Below are 23,958 nucleotides of genomic sequence, written 5' to 3' on the forward strand. Positions count from 1 at the left end.
AGCATGTATGTTGTGGATGCCTTTGTTTGTTTGTTTGTTTTTTAGAACTAAGTTGAAAAGACCAAAGCAGTGCATTTTTCTGAACAAGTTAGCTAGGGTTGTGTTTTGTCATTGCAGTACAAGTCAGAACTGTGGTGTTATTTTAATAACATCTTGTGTTGAATTTATTTAGTGAACCTAAGAAATAAATCTGTGTTTGTGACCTATATTGAGCATATTAGGGAAGATATTTAGCCCCATCTGCTTATTATATAATTGGCACAGTTGCCTACGTGTTTACAGTGATTGTTTGAAAAAGTCCTGCTACTTCTCTTGCTTTGATAGCTTGCTATTTATTAGGTTCATTTGTTGTAAACTGGTTTAAATTATTGGTGTTAGTAAGTATGTTGCAGCATTTGCTCATTAAGTTAGGTTTTAATAAAATGCAAAATCTGTTCTCCTTTGTATAAGTTTACAAGCTTGAAATAATTAACTACTGCCAGCAGGCAAGTGTTCTGACACTAATTCTTGAGAAGACATTGGATAGTGGTAGCTGTATTTTCTATAACCAGCTTCCCATTTTGCACAAAACCAGTTGCACCATTGGTGAGCACAACAGAATGCAAATTGAGGATATAGAATGTAAGTGTATCCTGCTGCTTGATTTCAGCAAGCTGTAATCGCAGTCCTGCACTTGTACAAACCTTTACTGAAGGAACCGCCAAGTTGGTTCTCACGCTGTTGGCTGAAACAAATTTGAAGCTCTTTCTGGGCTGTTTTTCATGGTAGCTTTGTCTGTTCAAAATATTATTTCTACCTATCACAGAATCATAGAATGGCCTGGGTCCATGGACCACAATGATCATCTAGTTTGAACTCCCCTGCCATGGGCAGGGTCACCAGCCACTAGACCAGGCTGCCCAGAGCCACATCCAGTCTGGCCTTGAATGCATCCTGGGATGGGGCATCCACAACCTCCCTGGCCAACCTGTTCCAGTGTGTCACCACGCTCTGTGTGAAAAACTTCACCCTAATATCCAACCTAAACCTCCCCTGTCTCAGGTTAAAACCATTCCCCCTTGTCCTGTCACTGTCCACTCTTGTAAATAGCCCTTCCCCCTCCTGTTTGTATGCTCCCTTCATGTACTGGAAGGCCGCAGTGAGGTCTCCCCAGAGCCTTCTTTTCTCCAAGCTAAACAAGCCCAATTCCCTCAACCTTTCTTCATAGGAGAGGTGCTCCAGCCTTCTGATCATCTTAGTGGTCCTCATCTGGACCCATTCCAAAAGCTCTGCATCTTTCTTGTGCTGGGGGCCTCAGGCCTGGATGCAGTACACCAGATGGGGCCACCACAAGAGCCAAGCAGTGGGGGACAATCACCTCCCTCTTCCTCCCCTTTTTTAATGCAGCCCAGAACATAGTTGGCCTTCTGGGCAGCAAGCACACACTGCTGGCTGATGTCCAGCTTCTCATCTACCAGGATCCCCAAGTTCTTCTCTACAGGGCTGCTCTCAAGGGGTTCTTTGCCCAGTCTGTATAAACACATGGGATTGCCCCGGCCCAATTGCAGCACCTTGCACTCGGCCCTATTGAACCTCATTAGGTTCTCATGGGCCCACTTCTCCAGCCTGTCCAGGTCCCTCTGGCTTCCCTTCCCTCTAACATATTGACTATACCACTCAGCTTGGTGTTATCTACAAACTTGCTGAGGGTGCGCTCGATGCCATCACCTGTGTCACTGATGAAGAAGTTGAAGAGCATTAGTCCCAAGAGTGACCCCTGAGGGACTGGCCTCCACCTGGATGTAGAACCATTGATCACAACCCTTTTGCTGTGACAAACCAGCAAGCCAATTCCTAATCCATCAGGTAGTCCATCCTTCAAATCCATACCTCTCCAGTTGAGAGAGAAGCATGTGGTAAGGGACCACGTCACCGTCTTTGCAGAAGTCCAGGTAGATGACATCCAGGTATATAACATCCATTGCCCTTCCCCTGACCACTGAAGCTGTCACTCCATCATGGAAGGCCACCAGATTGGTCAGGCATGATCTTGCCTTGTTGAAGCCATGCCAGCTGTCTCAAATCACCTCTTTATCTCATATGTGCCTTAACATGGATTCTAGGAGAATCTGCCCCATGATCTTCCCAGGCACAGAGGTGAGGCTCACAGCCTGTAGTTCCCCAGGTCATCCTTTCTCCCTTTCTTAAAAATGGGAGTAACGTTTCCCTTTTTCCAGTCACTGGGGACTTCACCAGACAGCCATGATTTTTCAAATATGATGGAGAGCAACCACATCAGCCATGTCTCTCAGAACTCCAGGATGGATATCATCTGGCCCCATGGACTTATTTATATGCATTCAGCTTATTGAGGAGCTCTCAGACTTGTTCCACTGTTACAGTGGGATGTAATCAGCTCCTCTCACCCACAGCTAGAGCTTCAGGGTCCTGGCAGACATGGGGAGGAGCCTGACCACCAGTGAAGAGCAAGCAGCTGCCATGTGTGAATGCATCTCCATCCATGTGGGCCAAGTGGGCATGCAGATCAGCAATGCTTGCTGGGAGCTGTAGTGCCTGGAACATGGCATCCAGCCTGATGAGCAGGTGCCCAGCAACAAGACCATTGGCGGGGGGGGATGACTACTTCAACATCTTCTTCAGCGAGAAGTTCTTCAAGGACTGGCAAGCACGTGCCCCATGCTGTCTTTGTGGACCTGGAGCCCACAGTGATAGATGAGGTGCACATGGGGACATACCGGCAACTCTTCCACCCTGAGCAGCTGATCACAGGCAAGGAGGATGCAGCCAATAACTATGCCCGGGGTCACTACATCACTGGCAAGGATGATCTCTTTGATGCTGGACCACATCTGCAAACTGGCTGACGAGTGCATGGGGCTGCAGGTCTTCCTGGTGTTCCACAGCTTTGGGTGCAGCACTGGCTTTAGCTTCACCTCGCTGCTGATGGAGCGCCTCTCACTTGACTACAGCAAGAAGTCCAAGCTGGAGTTTTCCATCTACCTGGCCCTGCAGATGTCCATGGCCATAGTGGAGCCCTCCAGCCCCATCCTTACCTCCCACACGTGCTGGAGCGCTCCGACTGCACCTTCATGATGGACAGCGAGGCCATCTGTGACATCTTCTGCAGGAACCTGGACATTGAGCGCCCAACCTACACCAACCTCAAGAGGCTGATAGGGCAGATCGTGTCTTCCATCACAGCCTTGCTGTGCTTCCATGGGGCTCTGAACGTTGGCTTGATAGAGTTCCAGACCAACCTGGTGCTGTACCTGTGCATGCACTTCCTATTGGCCACGTATGCACCAGTAATCTCTGCCAAGAAGGCATACTGCGAGCAGCTGTTGGTGGCTGAGATCACCAGCATGTGCTTTGAGCTGGCCAACCAGATGGTGAGGTGTGACCTGCAGCATGGCAAGTATATGGCATGCTGCCTGCTTTACCCTGTGAATGTGATGCCCAAAGCTATCAGTGCTGCCATCGCCACCTAGATAGTCTTACAGTTGTATCTAGATGGCTATTGAGGCACCTTCAGAAAATCAACAGGAACCTTAACGTTTCTGTGCACTTTTGAGTGTATATGAGGGAGAAGGAATCAATGCTTGTATATTTTTGTTTGTATTTAACTTATAGTTAGCATGAGCCTATGGCAACAAACTGGCAAAGCCAAATAAAAGTTGAGGCCTAACCTTCCTGATAAGGTGTCAGTGCCCTTATTCTAGCCTGTGTTTCATAACAACATCATGTATCTACTTATTCTGCAGTCTTCCTGTTAAATACTGAGATTTTTCTTTTCAGCCTAAACATGTTTTCTTTTTCACATTCTGAAGAATTTTATTTGCCTCAGACTTTGGTTAGACTTATTCTGTGCTGGAAGTCTTTTAGATTTTCAATGTCTAAACTCAAAATCTCGTTTCATGCAGCTTTGCAGGGCTTTAAGGGGGAGCTTTGTGTCCAATTATATGCAACTGGAAATAAGATTCCCTACTTCACATTTTTTCAGAGTTGAGTTTGGTTCTGGTAACTGTGAAATGCATGAGGATAACACATGATGCTTCATGTGGGGAAAATACACAGCTGTGTAGCCTTTCAGTGGATCCTTTGCCTTGTTATGAAGAGGTCAGACACATCCTTAATGAAGTCAGCTGGCTTTTTTAGATTTTTGTGATTGAAAAATACAGGCTAGTTTTAATTCAGAAGCTTATAAAACATCCCTAAAATGATGATTTCAAATGTGTAACGGGACATACACAAAAATGTAGTAGAATATAAGTATTGTGGTGTACAGTTTTATTCTGGATTATTTATAATCCAGGATGAAATAATATGTTGGCTCTGGCAAAAAAGATGGCCATCGTCACTTATCCCTGTTTTATCAGTGTAGCAATAAAGCTAGCCTTTCTTACCTGTGTGACATTTCTTTCCTTCTCTGGGATAGCATAGAAAAGTCTTTGCAGTATGGTTGTGAAGACAGCGAGATACTTATGTCTAGTGTAGGATCTGCTTCCTTTGTGTTTTGGGACAGCAGGACTTCTGAGTTGACATATGCTGTACAGAACAATAACCCAAATTCTCGTATGATCATATCTGTTACTCTGGCTTCTGTTGCATTTAGTAAATAAAGGTTAATTAAATTGCCAGAAAGTAGGGCAAGTTGTCTGTAAGTGGCTGTCTTGCATTTGTAAAATACGGAATAAATATATATCTGACTGTGTAAGCTCTAAATAAACATCTCTCCTCTCCTCTCCTCTCCTCTCCTCTCCTCTCCTCTCCTCTCCTCTCCTCTCCTCTCCTCTCCTCTCCTCTCCTCTCCTCTCCTCTCCTCTCCTCTCCTCTCCTCTCCTCTCCTCTCCTCTCCTCTCCTCTCCTCTCCTCTCCTCTCCTCTCCTCTCCTCTCCTCTCCTCTCCTCTCCTCTCCTCTCCTCTCCTCTCGCCACTGGGGGGCTCCTATATTTAACTATAACACAAAACAATAAAAAGTGGGGAGATAAAGCGTTCTGAAGTGTAGGAATATGATTAGACTTTTCAAACTGCTAGAAGGAAATTCTGAGGCAAAATCTTGTTCAGATGGGTTTTGAATTAGGATTTTGTGAATGCCTGTGGTGTAACTGTTTATTAAAAGGTGGATTCCATGTGTAGTCAGTCACTGAGTAACGGTAGAGTAAAATAACATAAATTGAAATCTCAGTATTTAGGTATGTACTCCTTTTCACTTCTAAATTGGCAGCTTCCAGCTCTCTGCAGCTGCGCACACCTGAACTGGGAGACGTAACAAGCAGTTATTCTGCAGTTGTCGCTCTCTGTGTGTCAAAGCAGCAGGTGTGAGGCCAGGACTGTGTGCAGAGAGGAGTGAGTGAGAGTTTTGGGGTCAGAAGCACTCTCCCAAGTTTTTTTGCTAGGATACCAATTTTAGTTTCAAAGTTTATGTAAGTGTTGTGTTTTCTGAATTGTATTTTCAACTGCTGTTGTGATGAGTTGCATTGCATTATAAAAGTCATAGGACTGTACAAAAGCAAAAACTGACTTTCACTTACTTTTCAGTGTTGGTTTAAAAACTGAGTACTTCTCTTTTCTATTTTGCTAGCTGTATGACAGAAGTAGAATATGTAACAGCAAATGGAGGATTTCTAATTATGTAATTGAGGTTTATTCTGTACAAATAATTTCCACTATGTAGATAAATGCAATTAAATAGGGGTTAATAAAACATAAGGCTCACAAGTAGTTATATTTTGGTTTATTTTTAGTTTGTTTTTTTTTGGTTTATTTTTAAACTTAGTGTAAAATTGTCAGTTATTAGACACATCGAAGCTACAAAAAAAGTATGTCTACAGGAAAAAGAAATTTAGTCATGTTAAAAGAAAATGCTTTTAATCGATTTACCTTCATGTGCGTTGACTTTGAACAGAAAGGCAGACTGAATTCTGTGTGTTGAAGTGAAGATTTTTTTTTTATTATTATTTTCTGCAGTCTGATTTCATCTATGTTCATTGATTTTTTTTTTTTTTGTAGAATTTGTTGCTGGTATTGCCACCTCTGGTTAGAACTGAAGTTCAACTGTGTGACAACAGCTTGTAGAGTTTAGATGTTCAGTACATTCTTAAAGAATCAATCAAATTTAATGAATGTTCAGAGACAATGGTGGCCAGCAATAGGAAATTTAAAGTAAAATAGATGTCTATTTTAATATCTTTTCTAATAGCAACGTTTTCTTGAACTGGATGAGAGAAAGCGGATTCTTACAGAGAACTGCAAGGAGCTGCTGAAAAAAGCTCGACAGATGTGCAATATGAATCTGGATCAGCATCTTCCAAAAGAGTTTCAGACAGTATGTACAAAAATAAATCTTCATATTTCTCTTAAATTTTGGATAACATACACCATTCTAATTTTTCCAGCAAGTAATACTTTGTACTTAATACTGGAAAGGTACCAGCAACAGATAATTTATGTTTCTGTTTGTATTGACTCATGTTATCTTGAAACTGTTGGTAAAGACAGCCTACCTGGAGAGGTGCCCTCCTTGACCTGCACTTTACGAACAGAGAAGGACTGGTGGGAGATGTGGTGGTCAGAAGCTGTCTTGGGCATAGTGACCACAAAATGATGGAGTTCTCCATTCATGGTGAAGACTGAAAAGGGGAGTCAGCAAAACTGCTACCTTAGACTTCTGGAGGGCAGAGTTCAGACTGTTTAGGATGTTGGTTGTGAGAGTCCCCTGGGAGACGGTTCTGAAGGCTAGAGGGATCCAGAAAGGCAAAACATTCCTCAAGAAGGACTTCAAAGGTTCTGGGACAGACTGTGTTACTGTGTGCCAAAAGATAAACTGGCAGGGAAGACTGTCATGGCTGAACAGGGAGCTTTTTCTAAGACTTAGGTTAAAAAAGAGAGTTTACTACTTTTGAAAGAAGGGACAGGTAACTTGGGAAGAGTACAGGGATGTTGCTATCATATGCAGAGAGAAGATTATAAAGGCGGAAGTCCAACTAGAAGTTAGTCTGGCCACTGTTACAAAAAGAAAACAAAATATGTTTTTCCAAATACATTAATCACAAAAGGAAGGCCAAGGAGAAGTTCCATTCTTTATTGGATACATCAGGGAACATTACCACCAAGGGTGAGGAAACATTAAGTACTCAATGCCTTCTTCTGTCTTTAATATTTGGGCCAGTTATCCTCAGGATACTCAGCCTCCTGAGCTGGAAGACAGGCATGGGAAGCAGAATAAGCCCAACCATAATTCAAGAGGAATCAGTTAGTCACAAGCTACTCCACCTACACGATCTCAAGACTATGGGGCCAGATGGGATCCACCCAGTGGTACTGAGGAAGATGGCAGAAGTGCTCTCTAAGTCACTTCTCAGTATTTATGTGCAGCCCTGGTCAACCAGGGAGGTTCCACATGACTGAGGACTTGCCAGTGTGCTGCTCATCTACAAGAAGGGTTGGATTGAGGGGGCTGCAGGCCTATCAGCCTTACCTCTGTATCAAGGAAGGTAATGGAACAGATCGTTTTGAGTGCAGTCATACAGCATATGTAAGACAACCAGAGGATCAGGCCTAGCCAGCATAGTTTTGTGAAACCTGATCTTCTTTGACCAGGTGACCTGCCCATTGGATGAGGGTAAGGCTGTTTATGTAGTCTATAAAGGCTTTAGCATAGCCTTTGACACTGTCTTCCCCAGCATTCTCCTGGAGAAGCTGGCAGATCGTGGCTGAGACATGTAGTCTTCACTGAATAAAAAACTGGTTAGATGGTTAGGCCCAAAGAGTTGTGGTGAATGGAGTTAATTCCAGCTGGTGACTGGTTATGAGGTATGTTTCCTAGGGGTCAGTGCTGGGACCAGTCCTGTTTAATATCTTTATTGATGGTCTGGATGAGGAGATGGAGTGCACCCTCAGTAAGTATGCAGATGACACCATGCTGGGGGGAGGTGTCAGTGTGCCTGAGGATAGAAAGGCCTACAGAGGGAAATGGATAGGATGGATCAGTGGGCTGAGGCCAATTGTGTGAGGTTCAAAAAGACCAAATGTTGGGTCCTGGAGTTTGGTCCCAACAACCCCTATGCAGTGCTACAGGCTTGGGGCAGTGTGGCTGGAAAGCTTTACAGAGGGGAAGGATCTGGGGATGTTAGTCAGTGGACGGCTGAACATGAGCCAGTGGTGTGCCGTGGTGGCCAAGAAAGCCAGCAGCATCCTGGCTTGCATCAGGAGTAGTGTAGTCAGTGTAGGAAAATACGCTACAAGATGTTGAGGCCCTGGAGTGTGTCCAAAGAAGGCTTGTGAGTCTGATGGAGGGTCTGGAGCACAAGTTGTATGAGGTCTGGCTAAGGGAACTGGGATTGTCTAGTCCTTCTTCCTTCTCTCTAAGTGGGAGGTGTGTGGATTTGAAAGATAGACTAGTCTGTGGATTAAGAATTGGTTGACTGGTAACCACCAAAGGGTTGTGATCTATGTCTAGGTGGAAGCTAGTCACAAGTGGTGTCCCTCAGGGGTCGGTCTTGGGACTGGTGCTCTTCAACGTCTTTATCAGTGATATAGACAATGGAATTGAGTGCACCCTCTGCAAGTTTGCAGATGACACCAAGCTGAGCGGTGCAGTCAATACACTGGAAGGAAGGGAAGCCATCGAGAGGGACCTGGACAGGCTGGAGAAGTGGGCCCGTGAGAACCTAATGAGGTTCAACAAGGCCAAGTGCAAGGTGCTGCACTTGGGCTGGGGCAGTCCCAGGTATTTATACAAACTGACGGAAGATCTCCTTGCGAGCAGCCCTGCAGAGGACTGGACAAGAAACTGGACATGAGCCAGCAGTGTGAGCTTGCTGCCCGGAAGGCCAACAATGTTCTGGGCTGCATTAAAAGAACAATGGTCAGTAGGGAGAGGGAGGTGATTGACCCTCTCTACTCAGCTCTTGTAAGGCCCCATCTGGAGTAAGTACAGCATCCAGGCCTAAGGCCCCCAACACAAGAAAGATGCAGAGCTTTTGGAATGGGTCTAGAGGAGGACCACTAAGATGATCAGAGGGTGGGAGCACTTCTCCTGTGAAGAAAAGGTGAGAGAGCTGGACTTGTTCAGCTAGGAGAAGAGAAGGCTCTGGGGACTCCTCATTGTGGCCTTCCAATATTTGAAAGGAGTGTATAACCAGGAGGGGGAATGGCTGTTTACATGGTTTGACAGTGACAGGACAAGAGGGAACAGGAGATTTAGGTTAGATACTGGGAGGAAGTTTTTCACTCAGGGTGGTGAGGCACTGGAACAGGTTGCCCAGGGAGGTTGTGGATGCCCTATCCCTGGAGGCATTCAAGGCTAGGCTGGATGTGGCTGTGGGCAGCCTGGTCTAGTGGTTGGCAACCCTGCCCGTGGCAGGGGAGTTGAAACTTGATGATTCTTGTGGGCATTTTCAACCCAGGCCTTTCTGTGATTGTATGATATGATAGTCTGGATAAGAAGAGGCTCAGGGAAGACCTTATTGTTCTCTATATCTCCCTGAAAAATGGTTGGGGTGAGATGAGACTTGACCTTTTTTCCTAGGTAACTAGAGATAGGCCATTACTTCTCATTCTCAAGTGGCTCCAGGGAGAGGTTCAGGTTGGATATTAGAAAAAATTTCTTCTCTGAAAGAGTGGTCAATCATTGGAATGAGCTGCACCAGGAGGTGGTTGAATCACCATCGCTGGAGGTATACAAGAAATGTGTAGGTGAGGCACTTAAGGATATGTTTTTGTGGACATGGTGGTGATGAGTTGACAGTTGTACTAGGTGACTTTAGTGGCCTTTTTCAACTTTAATGATCCTGTCATTCTATTTGGTCTTCTGAAGCGTCTTGCAATAGTGAGACTGTAAAAGCTGGGTTACACTGACTTTGTCCTGTACCCAAGGGAATGAAAAAAATCGCTTGAAATCTCAGTTAAAATTTCAAGGCTTGTATTCACAGAAACAGTTCAAGACCATATTCTAGCTTCTAGCTTAAAGGGAGTAACATGAAAACACTTAAATCTGGGCTGTCTAGCTACCTGCCTGAAGTTCTTCACAGCCTTTGGTAGCATTTGTATAGCTTAACTAATAGCCCTGGTTTATGCTGTGTCTGAGTACCTGTACCTACACAAATTAGACAAGTAAGGGGCAATTAATTGTGTATCTCTGATAGACACTGTGGATGTAATTCTCTGTCCAGGAGAGTTTGTGAAGAAATCTTGCTGTGTTAAAATTTTGAACATGAGACATCCTGAAAAAAGTAATTGAATGTTTGCTGGCTTATTGGATTTCTCTTTAGCAAACGAGCTCTTCATTACCACTGCTGTAAAATACATGCATCTTTTCTCTTCTAGGCTTTTCAGACTCTTCCAGACACGTTGGAAGAAATAGATGCTTTTCTGAATGAAGAGAGATCGAGGGTCTCCTGTTTCACAGGCCTGAGTGCTTCAGTATGTTCACTTCTTTCTCTCCACCCTCTTTTCCTTTTCTTTCACTTTTTTGTACTTACTTCCTACTCTGTACTAGATTTCTTGGTTTAATAAGCTAGACAGAAGAAACAATGCGTGTAAATGCCAGATTCTGCATCTATTAGAATTGTAAGTAGGTTCTTCCTAAAGAACAGTGTGTTCTGTGCCTGTTTTTTCTTTTTAAAAGTTGCAGTAACCTGAAATAAGAGCCACAGTTTATGTGCTTCAAAGGTGGAAATGTCTTGTTCAGTGTACAGTGTAGCAATTACATAATTGCATTTGAGTAGGATCATATTTTTAGAATCGCTATTAGAGTTGGTAAACGTTGTGTGTACTTTTCATTCTTATTCTAAAAGGTTGTTGAAGAATGCAGTAAGCAAATGGAAGAAATACAAAAGCTGATGGAAAGTATAGAAGAAAATAAAAAGGAATTGGATGACTATAAGCAAAGTATTTCAAAGGTAATAGTTGAAATTAGCAATTCTGTATTAGTGTGTCTTCACCTGAATAGAACATAAGCACAAATATGACTCAGCATAAAGTTAGACGTTAGCTTCTGTAGTTACGATATTTTTTATTGATATGTAAAGAAAAATCACTTACAGAAAATTATTTTACATGGATATTTTCACTTCTAGATAAAAGAAAGATGGTTAAACCCCCTGAAAAAGATGATTGAGAGCATTAATGAGAAATTCAGTGGCTTCTTTAGTTCTATGGAAAGTGTTGGTGAAGTTGATCTTCACGTGGAAAATGAGGTATGACTTAGTTGTCACCTAGAGGAATATCGCATTCACATTTCCATACATCTTTCACTTAAATATTGGTTAAGTAACAAATTGTCATTTAGATTGTAGGGAAGATGTAGTTTAAAGTTTGTTTTTTTTTTAACTAGTGTTCTAGAACTGACTAATAAGTCTGATAAAATGAAAATGAGTTTTTATTCAGTTGCATAGGAGTTCAACTTGTTGATTTTTGGATGCTTCCGACAGGTGAATAAGCTATGCAGCATTCTCAAACACAAAATTGTTGTTTTTTTTCTTTTCATTAAAGATTCATTTTGAGAATGCTCTTTTAGATCTTGAATTTCTGGAAGTACTTCTGTGTTCTGCGAAAACAGTACCCTTCAGGGAAAGCAGTGACTGAGCAGTGCGTGATCTGAAATTCCAGAACATTTCCAGAACGTTTCCTTCTTTTTACTACATTAAGTGAAAGTGTGCTTTTTAGTTCTGATTTTTTTTCCTTCTCTGTTATTCTTTTACAAGGCTCAGTGAGCAACATTACATTCACTTTACCTGTAAATCTGTTATGTTATTGATATACTTTTCTATATATTTTGTTTTTACTAACCTGTGCTATTGTTTTACAGTTTAGTGGCTAAAAGCTGGTACAGTTTTAATGATTTCATTTTATCTGTGGTTTTTCTCAGCTCTTGGCATTTTGACTGTTTTGGAGCAGTAGCAATCAGCCTGTTCCATCATTACTAACACTTAACCTCTGATGAAAAGTTTTAAGCTCCAGTGGTACTCTGGGGAGTGAGTGATATTCACTGTAGTGAGTTGAAGAGAAATTGGTGGTTTTGTTTTAAATTAATCGCTGTAATGATGACCTTAAAGACTTTTTTTTTAATGTACTGAATACATTTTGCAGTATTAATAGTTAATGCACTTCTTTTTTTGCTGTTTTTTTGTTTTGCTGTAAATTACTCCAGCAGCTCTTAAAATATTTAAAGTGTTACTTATTGTTTGGGACAAAACAGTAACTGGAAAAGCTCTGTATGCGAACAGTGCTTAAAAATGTATAAGAGCTAGTATGAAGTGGTGGGGCATAAAAAAAAAAAAGGGGGGCTTTTCAATTCTTCTAAAAGTTACTTACAAAGTCAGTTCTGTATTACACAAATACTATCCTTTATCTAAAAATAAAGTGGAAGAGAATGCACAGAAAAACAGTAAAACAGTTTAAAAGCAAAGTGAATTTGGGGCTAAGTATGTAGGTTGCTCTGAAAGTACTGCTTCCTATTTATTTCCGTGAAAACTACAGCAAAGAGCACAATAACACCATTTGATGGAGTGAGTTCTCAGCTATAAAAGGCTGTTTTTCATCATAGTCACTGCCATTAGGTATTCATTTTCACTAATGATGAACAAGAGCCTGCATGCCACACTTGTAAAAGTTTGTACCAGCGGAGGTGACTCACTGCCTCGCTGTGCTAGCATCCACTGTTTTGTCTCCGTAAATGTTTAGTGGGTGTTGATGAATGTCAGTAGGTACAATTTTTTTCCACATAGGAGAATTCAGTGACCTTTGGAAATTAGAGCTCTATGATTTTTGAAGGGTCCTTTCCAACCTCAGCCATTATGTGACTCATATGTGCTTCCATGTCAAACACTATTCGGTCACACTGCCCCTCTGCTGCCATCTGTTGCACAGCAACAGCATGTAATGGAATATTTGTGAGAAGATTCAAACTCAACTGCCATGGCACCAACATGTACCTCTGACATCGTGGGACAACATAACAAAATATGAGTAATACCAGAAGTATTACCTTCCTCCAGAAGTAATACCTTCCATCTCCTTTGGAAGGTCTTGGCCTTTTTCCTGGGAAGATGTCAAAACTAGTTTGAAGGGTTAACTAGTGTTACTGTACCAATGAGTAAACCTTTTTCCTTAAGGGATCAACATCTGTAATACAAGAAACAGAAAATGTCTTCTAGTTCTTGAGTTTCTTATCTTCCTGCTTTTCAGAATGCTCTTTTGCCCTGATATGTAAACATGAGAGGAGAGGCCCTCTAGGCAGTAGTGCTATTGTTACAAATATTCCTGTGACATTGGAGAGAGAGAGTGGCCTTGGATTGTGCCAGGGAGGTTCAGGTTGGATATTTGGAAAGACTTCTTCTCTGAAAGAGTGCTCTGACTTTTATAGGAGGAGTACGACAAATACGGGATTCGCATAAGAGTCAAATTCCATAACTTCACTGATCTTCATGAATTGACTCCTTATCATCAGAGTGGAGGTGAGAAAAGTGTTTCAACTGTTTTGTACCTGATGGCTCTACAGGAACTCAACAGATGTCCTTTCAGGGTTGTAGATGAAATAAATCAGGTGAGGATCAATAGTGCAATAAATAATCACATATTATACAGATACTTATGAAATAGTGGAGAGAACAGACTTTTTTTTTTTTCCTTTAAGGGTATGGATCCAGTGAATGAACGAAGAGTTTTTGAAATGTTTGTGAAAACTGCTTGTAAAGAAAGCACATCACAGTACTTCTTAATTACACCAAAGGTACGTGGCTGAAAATGAAAGTTTTATGTGTAGGAGAGCTTAATTTTGTGTGACAGATTCTCTGAAAGCACTAAGTAACTTTGCTTTGCATTACCTAAGGGATTAATAGTAAATGGGTAACTGTAACAGAATTTGTCAATTTTAAGTACTGTTTTGCCAGGAATTCACACAAGGTGTTTGTGTCAAAGCTCATCCCATCATAAAGACATTCTGTGTACCTGGCTTGAGTGGAAGCAGATCAAGGTGGGCTCTGGTGGATAGGGTACATTGTAACAAGGCTGTCAAATGTAATGCTTCAACCTAAAACAGAAATGTGATTGTAACAGAGACCAATTTCCAAACATGATTGTGGAGAGGGCTAATGCTACTGGCTAGTGCTGCTGGCCTCAGAAGATCTAGAGAAGTTTCACATTCATGGAGAAAACCCAGTTGACTAGTAGGGGCTTAGAAGCACAGAAAGAGTCAGTGCTACATGCCATGGAGAGTGGCTTGAAAAGGACTTTTCAGTCGGACGCAGCCAGTGCTTAATCATGTATATATGTTCAAACAAGCAAACAAAAAAACCAGCAGTTAACTTTCTGAGTTTGAATGATATAGCTTGAAAAGACTCTCAAATAGGACGACAGTTCAGAACAGAGGCTGATTCAACTAACACAAGGCAGCTAGAAACACTAAAAATTATTTGTGTTCCAGGGAGGCAAGAATGAGCCTTATACTTCTTATTAAGATATCAGTTTTCCTACCCTACCTTTACTGCATTGTAGAAAATCTGGGATATTATATGCTATTCTTTCCCTTAAAGAACAATTGAAAATTCAAAGGAAAATCAGCTACAGTACTTACCTAAAATAAATGAAAATACAGGGAAGGTGATGCTTGTTATTCCTTCTGACTTTGCAGTTCACTTATCTCCACACAGTTGGTCATTTCTTTGCTGTGTTGTTTTTGTCTGTCTTGTTCTATATATCTGTCTCATTTTGTGTTTCTGTGATTTCTGTACTTATCATTCATTCTTCTTTTCTTTCTTACTTTGAGGAACAACAATCATCTGAATGGATATTGAAAGTATAGCTCTACCAGTAGAGGTGGTTCTCATGTGTAGGGGCTATAGAAGATGACTGGGGATTCAGAGTCTGTTTTAAAAGCTGAGCTTTTGTCAAATTACAAAGAATAGATAGGGAAAAAAAAATGAATTTGCAGAGTTAGTAAAAAATCAGAAGCAAGGAGAAACTTTAGAGTTTAAAAAAGTCTAACATTTATGGTCAGAGGAAGATCAAGGGGTACGTAGGACCATGATTCAGCAGCATCATGCTGTTATGAAGAGAAAATATTGAGGTTTTTGTTTGACTATGTTGTATTTTTTGTTTGGGGTTTTTGTTTGGTTGGTTGGGTTTTTTTTTTTTTTTTGCATAACCAGATTTGTTTCAGTAAAATCAACCATAAGAAGATGATAACCACATGTTCAAGCTGTAATAGTCAACTACAAGGAATTGTATTGAGATACCACTTCACGTAAATAAAGATAAGGAAAGTCTTTTATTCTGGATAATTGGATAATTGTGATTTGCTGTCAGAATGAGTGAGTGTGTTCCTCAGGAGTGAGTCCTGGGTTTGAAAGTCAGCGTTTGTAATCTTGAACTGTGATACAAATAAACATCATATTGGGAATGATTGTTTTTTTTCTATGGAACAAGGTTAGAGGTCAAAGTAATCTAAAATTAGGTAATTCTGGATAGGGCAAGTAAGTAAATACTTCATTTACAGCAAGAAGGTAAAGATAGAAACATTTTTTCGTAGTAAAAAGCAAGTGAAACCTGTAGATTACCTGAGTTATATGTACTGTCTGTTGAGGGTTTCTGGGAAGAAACTATACATCATCTGTCAGAAAAATTAGGAAATTCATCCTGTAGTGTTGACCTTTTAAGGTATAAGCTTTACATTAACCTTCTTCACTGCTTTTAGATAATGGGAAGCAATCTTTTCTAGCTGTTTTGACTTTGAGTTTTGTGTTTTTCCCCAGCTCTTGCAGAATCTCACTTATAATGAAAAGATGACGTTGCTGTTTGTCTACAATGGACCTTTTATGTTGGAGGCAAACAAATGGAACTTAAAGTCTTTCTGTAGGCGGCGGCGGCGACTTGGAAGAATGGATGAACAGTGATACATACATTATATATATGCATATATGAACACATATAAAATATTTGATGTTTATATAGAATATTTTATAACATCAGTCATTCTGATCTTCAGAAGTTGTAAAAGATGCGAAACTGCAAAGGGTCAATGATTAAGAGCTTTGATTCTTTAAACTTTGTAAAAATACATCAGATTTGAAATGCATAATTTTTTTTTACATCTTTCATAGTGGTTTGTTTAAACAATATTTTAAATAAAAAGGAAGTTTCTTTATTTTGTTACTTTTAGTAGTATCAAAAATACGTTTAATTGTTCTAGGTTATATTGGACTATATTGATGTTTGTTTTTCTAAAAGTTTGGAGCTTATTCTTATTAAACTGTATTCCCTAACACAGTTAAGGATGTTCTCCAACTTTTCCGACTGAATTGGAAAGTTTTTGAATGAATAAATGAATGAAACAGAAGATGTGTGAGAAGATAATGGTGTGTAAGTAGCTGCGCATTGTTTTTTGTTTTGTGAAAATAGACCTATGCTAATGAATAGACTGGTAATGCACTTCATTATTGTAATTATTTTTTAGCCAGTGTTGCATTTTGTATTCTTGGAGGGTAAGGTCTTTATTTTTCTACATCAAGAAGATGTGACAGAGCCAGGTGTTTCTGAAACAATTGAAGACACAAGCTGGTTAGTTTGCAGAGATGAAACTCAGTGCTGCGTAACTTTTTTTTAAAGTAAAAATGGATATGATCAGGAGTGGTGTTGAGCTGTGCTGGAGATGGCACATACAATAGCTTTCTGTCCTTACTGATTAATTCTATAGTTAGAGTTTTGACTGGAGGTGTTAAGTCTTTGAAAGTAAATGTTATCAATAGAATGTTGAATACAGCTGTTAAATAGGTAAGAAGATATTATCAGTAGCACCTTGAATACCTAAAATACGTTTCTAGTTCTTTAGTTAACTATTACAAATTTTGTAAATGGATGAAAACTATGATTGTTATCTAAAATGTACACAAAAACAGGTGAGTCTGAGAACATATGAAAATATGCAGTATTCTCTTTTTTACCAAGAGAGAAGCTTTAAGTAGAATTCTGTACATAATTCAGTGTCCACTTGATTTAAAATGAGTTTTTCTTAACAGCATCCTATCAGGAAACTGATATGTCAGTGTTTTCACACAAGAATGAGGTGGTAGAAATAGAGTTACTCACTGCAAAACTTAAGCCAGGATATGAAGGTTTTCAAGCACTAAAAATAAGGAATTCTTATTTTGAATAAAATAGCGTTTAGGTAAGAACTGTGTACACCTGCATCACAGGTCAGAAGACTGAAACTGCTGATTGATGGAGCTCTGTCTGGCTGTGGGGTTCCTGCAATTAGCTCCGTGAGGATTAGTATCCATACACACATATTTGACAGAAGTTAATGAGTGTGAAAATTAGGGCTGTAGTCCAAGGATTTAGGGGGCTGCTAAAATATCCTTGAAATAATTGAGGGTACCAGGCCTGTCTGTCTATTGCAGGGTCTGTTCTCAAATCTGTTCTTTGGTCTTAAGAATATTCAGCTTCTCATAACCCTGAACTTGTAAGGTAAATTTATATTACTGTTAGTATTAAGTGGAAAAATCTTTAGTTTCTGAGGATTACTTAATGAGTGCTGTTAGTTTTTCGTGTTTGAATAGGTGAAACTGCTTACATCCACTTATCTTAGGACTCAAATTTTCTGTGGCTGAATAGCACTGATTATCTGTTCTTAGTACTGTCATTATAGAAGTTAATGGAGTTTCTTCCTAGAATTGTGTTCCTTTTTTTGTGTTTCGTTCTGAGTGAGTTATAAAAGTAAGTGACTTCAGGACAATGTCACTTCTGATCCTGTCTCAAAAATTGTGTTCTGTGGATGCATGCCTTCTGCAGTGCACAAGTGAAGAGAATTGCATGGAGGCTGAGTCCGAAGAATGGAAGACTTCCCCTTGGTTAAAGTGGATCTCATCAGAGTGTGAGCCAAAATCAAGGCGCGCAGATCCATGGGCCCTGATGGGATGTACCTGTGTGCACTGAAGGAGCTGGCAGGGGTGACTGCTGAGCCACTCTCTATCATTTTTGAAAGGTCTTGGAGGATGGGAGAAGTCCCTCAAGACTGGAGGGACGTCTAGTGTCACACTAGTCTTCAAGAAAGGGTAAGAAGGACAATCAGGGAACTTACAGGCAAGTCATCCTTGCCTTTGTCTCTGCAAAGGTGATGGAGCACGTTGTTCTGGATGGCATCTCAAAGCAATTGGAAGAAAAGAATGTTATCAGAAGTAGTTAGTGTGGATTCACAAAGGGGGAAGTCATGCTTGACCAACCTGGTAGCTGCCTATGATGTCATCAGCGGCTGGGTAGATGGGGAGAGAGGAGTGGATGTTGTGTACCCTGGCTTCAGCAAGACATTGGACACTGTCTCCAGCAGTATTCTTGTGAGTGTCAGATAGATGAGTAGACAGTGAGGTGGACTGTGAACAGTGTGACTGGCAGAGCTCAGAGTGTTGTCATTAGTGGCACAGAGTCTGGTTGGAGGTCTGTAAGTATCTGAGTTCCTAGAAGTTGGATGGTCTTATTCAACATCTTCATAAATTACCTGGGTGAATGGTCCACCCTCAGCAAGTCTGTTGATGATACAAAGCTAGGATAAGTGACTGATGCATCAGAAGGCTGTGCTGCCATTCAAGACCTGGATAGACTGGAGAGTTAGTTGGAGGAGAACCTGATGAGAATCAGTAAGAGCGAGTATAGAATTTTGCACCTGGGGAGGCATAGCCACATGCATCAGTACAGGTTAGTGGCTGACCTGCTGGAGAGGAACTCTGTAGAAAAGGACCTGAGTTTCTTGGTGGGCAGTAGGTTGACCACGAGCCAGCAGCATGCCCGTGTGTCCAAGAAGGCCAATGGTGTCCTGGGGTGCACTTAGAAGAATGTGGCCAGCAAGTTGAGCAAAGTGGTCCTTCCCCTCTGCCCTGATGATTCCACATCTAGAATACTGTGTCCAGTTCTGGGCTCCTCGGTTCAAAAAAGACAGAACTAGAGGGGAGAGTACAGTAGAGGGCAACAAAGGTAGTTGAGAGCCTGGAACATCTCCTGTAAGGAATGGGTGAGAGACCTGGGACCATTCAGCCTGGAGAAGAGTGAGAGGAGATCTCATTCATTTATAAATATCTGAAGTGAAGAAGTCAAATCTTTGGGCGTGGACTCTTTTCAGTGGCACGCAGCCACAGAGCAAGGGGCAGTGGGCAGAAACTGCAACACAAGTTCTGTACAAACTTACTGACTTTACTGTCAGAGTGACAGAGTGCTGGTACAGGCTGCCCAGAGAGGTTGTGGAGTCTCCATCTCTGCAGATACTCAAGACCTGCCTGAGAGCCTACCTGTGCCACCTTCTGTAGGGAATGTGCTTTAGTGGGGAATTGGACTCAGTGATCTCAGGAAGTCCCTTTCAACCCCTACAGTTCTGTGATTCTGTGAATGATGGATTTGTGAGTGCTTACTACTTTTTTTTAGAGATGTCACTACTGACTGGAGGTTCTGATTTTGACATCATCTGGCTACAATTCTAATATGATTGTCATTCATCCTACCTGTTACTACTATGTTGCAACAAGCAGTAAAACTGTTCAGTGTTGTCTTGATGAATAGAGCATCACCTCTCTGCAGCTCTGCTAGCTAAAGCTTTTAAAAAAGAACTATGGAACATACATTGTGTTTATAAACAGCCAGTGCTATTTGCAAACGAGCTGCAGATTGTAATGCTGTGCCTCCCATACACACGTTCCGGTTGGTAACCTGCTAATTCATGCGACAAGCGTGTCCTCATCCATCATTAGGACTGTTACAGTTTACAGATAAGTATTTTGGACTAGATAGTGTATTAAGGCATGAAAATCCACGCTAAGTGACTGAGTGTAGCTGTAGCATTCTTTAGCATTCCTTACTTGTGTATTGGGCACTTAATTGCTGCCAGCTTTCTTGCTGTTCTTGCGCTTTGCTACTGCTGTTAAGCTCCTTGGGCAGGCTTCCTTGAAAAGTGAGTGACGACAATTTCAGTATGATTTTGAAGAGGAGGGGATGAGTAGGAGTTTAGATTAAATATGCATATAGTATCCAGCTTTTCCTGATCAGTAGATTACCTCAAAAATACAGAAGTGGAAAGAACGCAAAGCATTCTGAAAGCCCAAATATAAACCAGGTTTTCTCCAAAACAGGTACTCTTTTCTGTTTAGGCCAGCTGAATAGTATGATCTCGTATCCATGACCTGTGGGAAGCATCTGTGCCTGCTCATATATTGAGGCAAAAAGAGAAGCAGCGTGGAAATTGCGACTTGCTGTGAGAAATAAAACAATTCCGAGTAAATGAATATTCAAAAGCATGTGTAAATCACCTTTCAGCACTGTGTTTCTTGACTGAAAATGTTACTTGTGCACGTATGCTACTAGGAGTGAGAAAATAGCATTTAATTGCATGAAGTAGCAGACCAGACTGAAAAGAGACCCTTGCACAACTGCAGTGGTTACTTGAAACTTGTACTTTTATTGAAAGAAAAATAAAATATGTTAAGGCTGTTGCTGTCTGGGAACTTCTGCAGGCTTTTGAGTTAGAGGTAATGTGGTGCACAGAACTAGTGTGCGCTGCAGATTGCTTACTGAAAAAATAGGATAGATGTTTACTGATGGCCGGAGTGCGCATCTGCTGTAGGCTTGATAGCAAATGTTATTTAGAATTAGCAATACTTAGAATTAACACTACCAGAGGCTCTTGATTATGGCTGATGCTAATTGTCTTCTCTTGTTAGTAAGCTTTCTGGCTGATGCTTCATTTGTAGAGCTTCTGGGCTATCTTCGAACACTGCTTCTTACAGCTTGTGGAAACGGAGTTGGGTTTCATGCATTTGCTTGCAGTTTCTTGTTTGTTCCCATACTGAGGCCTCTTGATTACCACTTAACGGTAGGCCTTAATTTTTACCTTCCTTGCCCAATTCCTGTGCTATTTCATTATGTCTTCTTGAAAGCAAGTGTTAAAGCTAGCAATTATTGAAGTAGTGCAGTTCGTCATTCTGTTTTACAAACGTGCATAACATTAGGATACCTGATGCCATCCCTTTGTATGACTTGGGGAATGCTGTGGGGAAGGAGATGTGTGAGAGAGGCCTGCCTCTTGAAAGGTGCTCTGTAGTTTTGTTTGATTTAACTGGCATCATACCTGGTGGGAGGTGTCTGGAGAGAGCCTACATCGCAGGCGGGGGGGAAACCTTGGCACTCCAGCTTCACTGTAAATAACTGAGCCAAAATTACTCTCTTCAGTTCTGACTCACTGAAACATAGCATCCAGAATAAATTTTCCTAGAACTTTTTGTTACAGAGCATTTTTCCCAGTGTCTTGCTAACTCAGAATAAAACAACCATTCAATGCACCATAAGCTGGGGAGGAAGGAGTTTGGGAAGAGAATTTAATTCACCCGTACTCTAAGAAAAATCCTAACCTGGACTTCAGGAAATTGTAGGAATATTTCTGCTTTATTCACAGATTAAATGTGCTAAGAGCCATGTCTCGTCTGTGAGGTCATTTATCCAGCTGTCCTTTGCATATCTGAACAGCTTGGACAGGTAGTGCTTTGTATGCAGGGGATGACTTTGGAGTAGTTATGATAGTTAAACTTCATGTTACTTCAGTGCTAACTCATTGTCAAGGCTGTACTGGTAAATGCCGAGAGAATATTGGCACAGGTCACAGATGTGTTTAACCATTGAAAATTTTTCAGGTGCTACAGTGGCAGTATTGAAATCCAGCAGTGAGAATGTGGAAAAATAAAGGCAAGGGGGAATAACGGAGGCAGGAGGTGATACCCAGCCCTGGATCAGTCTAGCAGCCCTCTTCCTGTGCTGTGGTCCAGCCTGTTCCTAACGGTGCCATCCCTTGCCTGCAGCTCCCAACTGTGTGCTTTCCACTAGATTCCATCTGCTTTTCCTCACTTTTCTTCTTCTCTGTTGCTCCCAGTGTAATTCCCCTGTCCAGTCTCTCTTCTGTTGATCAGTGAACCCTTCTAAACCAGCGTTCTGTTGACAGTACATGTTAGTCTCAAAATGCAACGTTATACACGTTAGATAGATCTTAGTATTGCAAATTGTTTGCATCAACTCTTGCATCTGAAGCTACATGAAACCTTGGCGAATGTGCCTGGTGTGTACATGGAGAAAAGCAAGACATCTACTTCCAGATTGTCAGTCTTTTTGTGGCACATATAGATAAGAATGTTGTATGCAAGCTGAAAAAAAACTACAAAACTTATTTTGTTGAGAGTGAGCGTGCATGATAGTGGGAAAAGCTGGCTTTACTACTAGCAAGGAGAAGGGAACAGGTGATAGCTGAGAAAATTGTTGCAGAATCCAGCAAGGAACCTTGGAAAAGGGCAGAGTAGATGAGGATACAGGAAACAGGCAGCATGAAGGGAATACAGGCCTCAAAAAAATCAGGGTCAAATAATTTAAAGGGGGAAGAGTATAATTAGGTATCTGTGCAGAAAGGCTCCAGAAAAGAGTGGTGAAAATAAATAGGGATATTAGACAGGGGGGAAAGCAAGCAGAAGAAACAAGCCGGTACAGGATGAATTCTAAACTTGGTATTGTTTAACAGGTACTTCTGACATAGGGCATTACGCAGTAGGTAGTATAAAAGAGGTACTTGTCTTGCAAAGAGCTGGAGAAGCAGTGCTTTCAGCCCAGGAGAAGCTGCTGTCTTTTTTTCTTCCACCCAGTGGTGAGGAGTACTTACTGTTCTCGAATCATTAAGAGGAGGCGAGGAGCAAACAGGATTCCAAAAAGAGATTCCAGGAGGAAACCTCACACGCATCAAATGTTAACCTTCCCCAATTAGAAATCAAAGCTTAAGACCGTGAACATAATGCTGCTTATCTTGAGCACAGCCTATTGATAACTATTTACCTCAGTTTGGGCTGTGTGAGTGCTTTGTCATGGATGACCAAAGTGCGTGGGATTATTCATGTGTGTTTCTCCTTCCCACAGTGTCCACCCACAAGAATTACAAACTGTGAACGTGGCAAAACCAAAGCAGATGATCAGTAGAGGGTGGGGGGACGTGCTGTCAGTCACCATCATCAGCATCAGTCCCCTCTGTGCTGCTGCAATGACACTTACAGGTCTGTTTAGGCCGCAAGCCACTGGTGCTATGGAACCCAGTGACTAAGGAATCTGGATCCACTTGGCACCTGCTTCTGAGCCTGACTGCTATTTGCATGGTCAGAACTTCTGTAGTGTTTAAAGTTTAGTATAAAATGCACTGGATTGATGCCAGTATAATTAAAGTAGTACAGGCTCCAGCGTGCATGCGGTTCCCCAAGCGTCAGTATGCCTTAAGTTTCTCTCATCATGACAAATTACTGTGGTAAGTTTTATTGAGAGAACCTCCTTTATTTCATCTTGGAGGAGTTTACAGTAAGGCTTTCCCACCTGAAATGTTTCAGCTGAAAAATAATGTGGAAAATGGTTTGTTGAATGTAAAAACTGAACATAGTGTTGTTTCCAGGTGAGATCTGGACTGTGTGTGATCCTGTAAAACTGCCATAGTGATTTACCATAGGTGCTACATAGATAGTAGCTTTCCCAGCCATCTGATTTTTTGACACAGTGGTTATGCATATCTTGTAGGTTCTCTCAGATGATTTCTGCTTGGAAACACTGAGCCCACTGTGAAATAATACAGAGGGGGGAAAAAGAAGGTTTAGAGTGTATGGATTGGAACTGATTGCCAGTCAAGAAGTTCCCTGGTCAAAATGGGAAGTGTTCTGTACTACCTGTGGAAGTGCTTGGGAACAGGTTTTAAAGGACAGGGAATTTCTCACTTGAGGATAACATGGCACTGAAAGCTCTGTAATAGCAGAATTCTTGTTACTGGAGGAGATGGCCTTGCTTATTTAATGTGGTCCCTTAAAGAGGATTCTGGGAAGTATGTTGTTCTGACAGCTGTGACTTTACATGAAGTGGTTGATTCTTCAGATGTGACTGGCAAGAGTGAGAAGCTCAGGCTGGAGGAGATTTTGC

General features: G+C 41.4%; 1 protein-coding gene and 1 pseudogene across 1 annotated transcript in view; both read left to right on the plus strand.

Moving 5' to 3' along the window:
- The window catches only part of SMC5 (structural maintenance of chromosomes 5), a 55,003-nt gene extending 38,667 nt beyond the window's left edge, over nucleotides 1-16,336 (plus strand). Inside the window, exons 18-24 of the mRNA NM_001039335.3 lie at nucleotides 6,200-6,325; nucleotides 10,327-10,422; nucleotides 10,797-10,901; nucleotides 11,079-11,198; nucleotides 13,367-13,546; nucleotides 13,637-13,732; nucleotides 15,753-16,336. Of these exons, the coding sequence (NP_001034424.2) occupies nucleotides 6,200-6,325; nucleotides 10,327-10,422; nucleotides 10,797-10,901; nucleotides 11,079-11,198; nucleotides 13,367-13,546; nucleotides 13,637-13,732; nucleotides 15,753-15,893 (864 nt within the window). The 3' untranslated portion in view covers nucleotides 15,894-16,336. The remainder of the gene's footprint in view (nucleotides 1-6,199; nucleotides 6,326-10,326; nucleotides 10,423-10,796; nucleotides 10,902-11,078; nucleotides 11,199-13,366; nucleotides 13,547-13,636; nucleotides 13,733-15,752) is intronic.
- LOC101749929 lies at nucleotides 2,378-3,393 on the plus strand (annotated as a pseudogene).
- Nucleotides 16,337-23,958: the final 7,622 nt, after the last annotated feature.

Source organism: Gallus gallus, chromosome Z, assembly GCF_016699485.2.
Source record: "Gallus gallus isolate bGalGal1 chromosome Z, bGalGal1.mat.broiler.GRCg7b, whole genome shotgun sequence".
NCBI classification, from domain to species: Eukaryota; Metazoa; Chordata; class Aves; order Galliformes; family Phasianidae; genus Gallus; species Gallus gallus.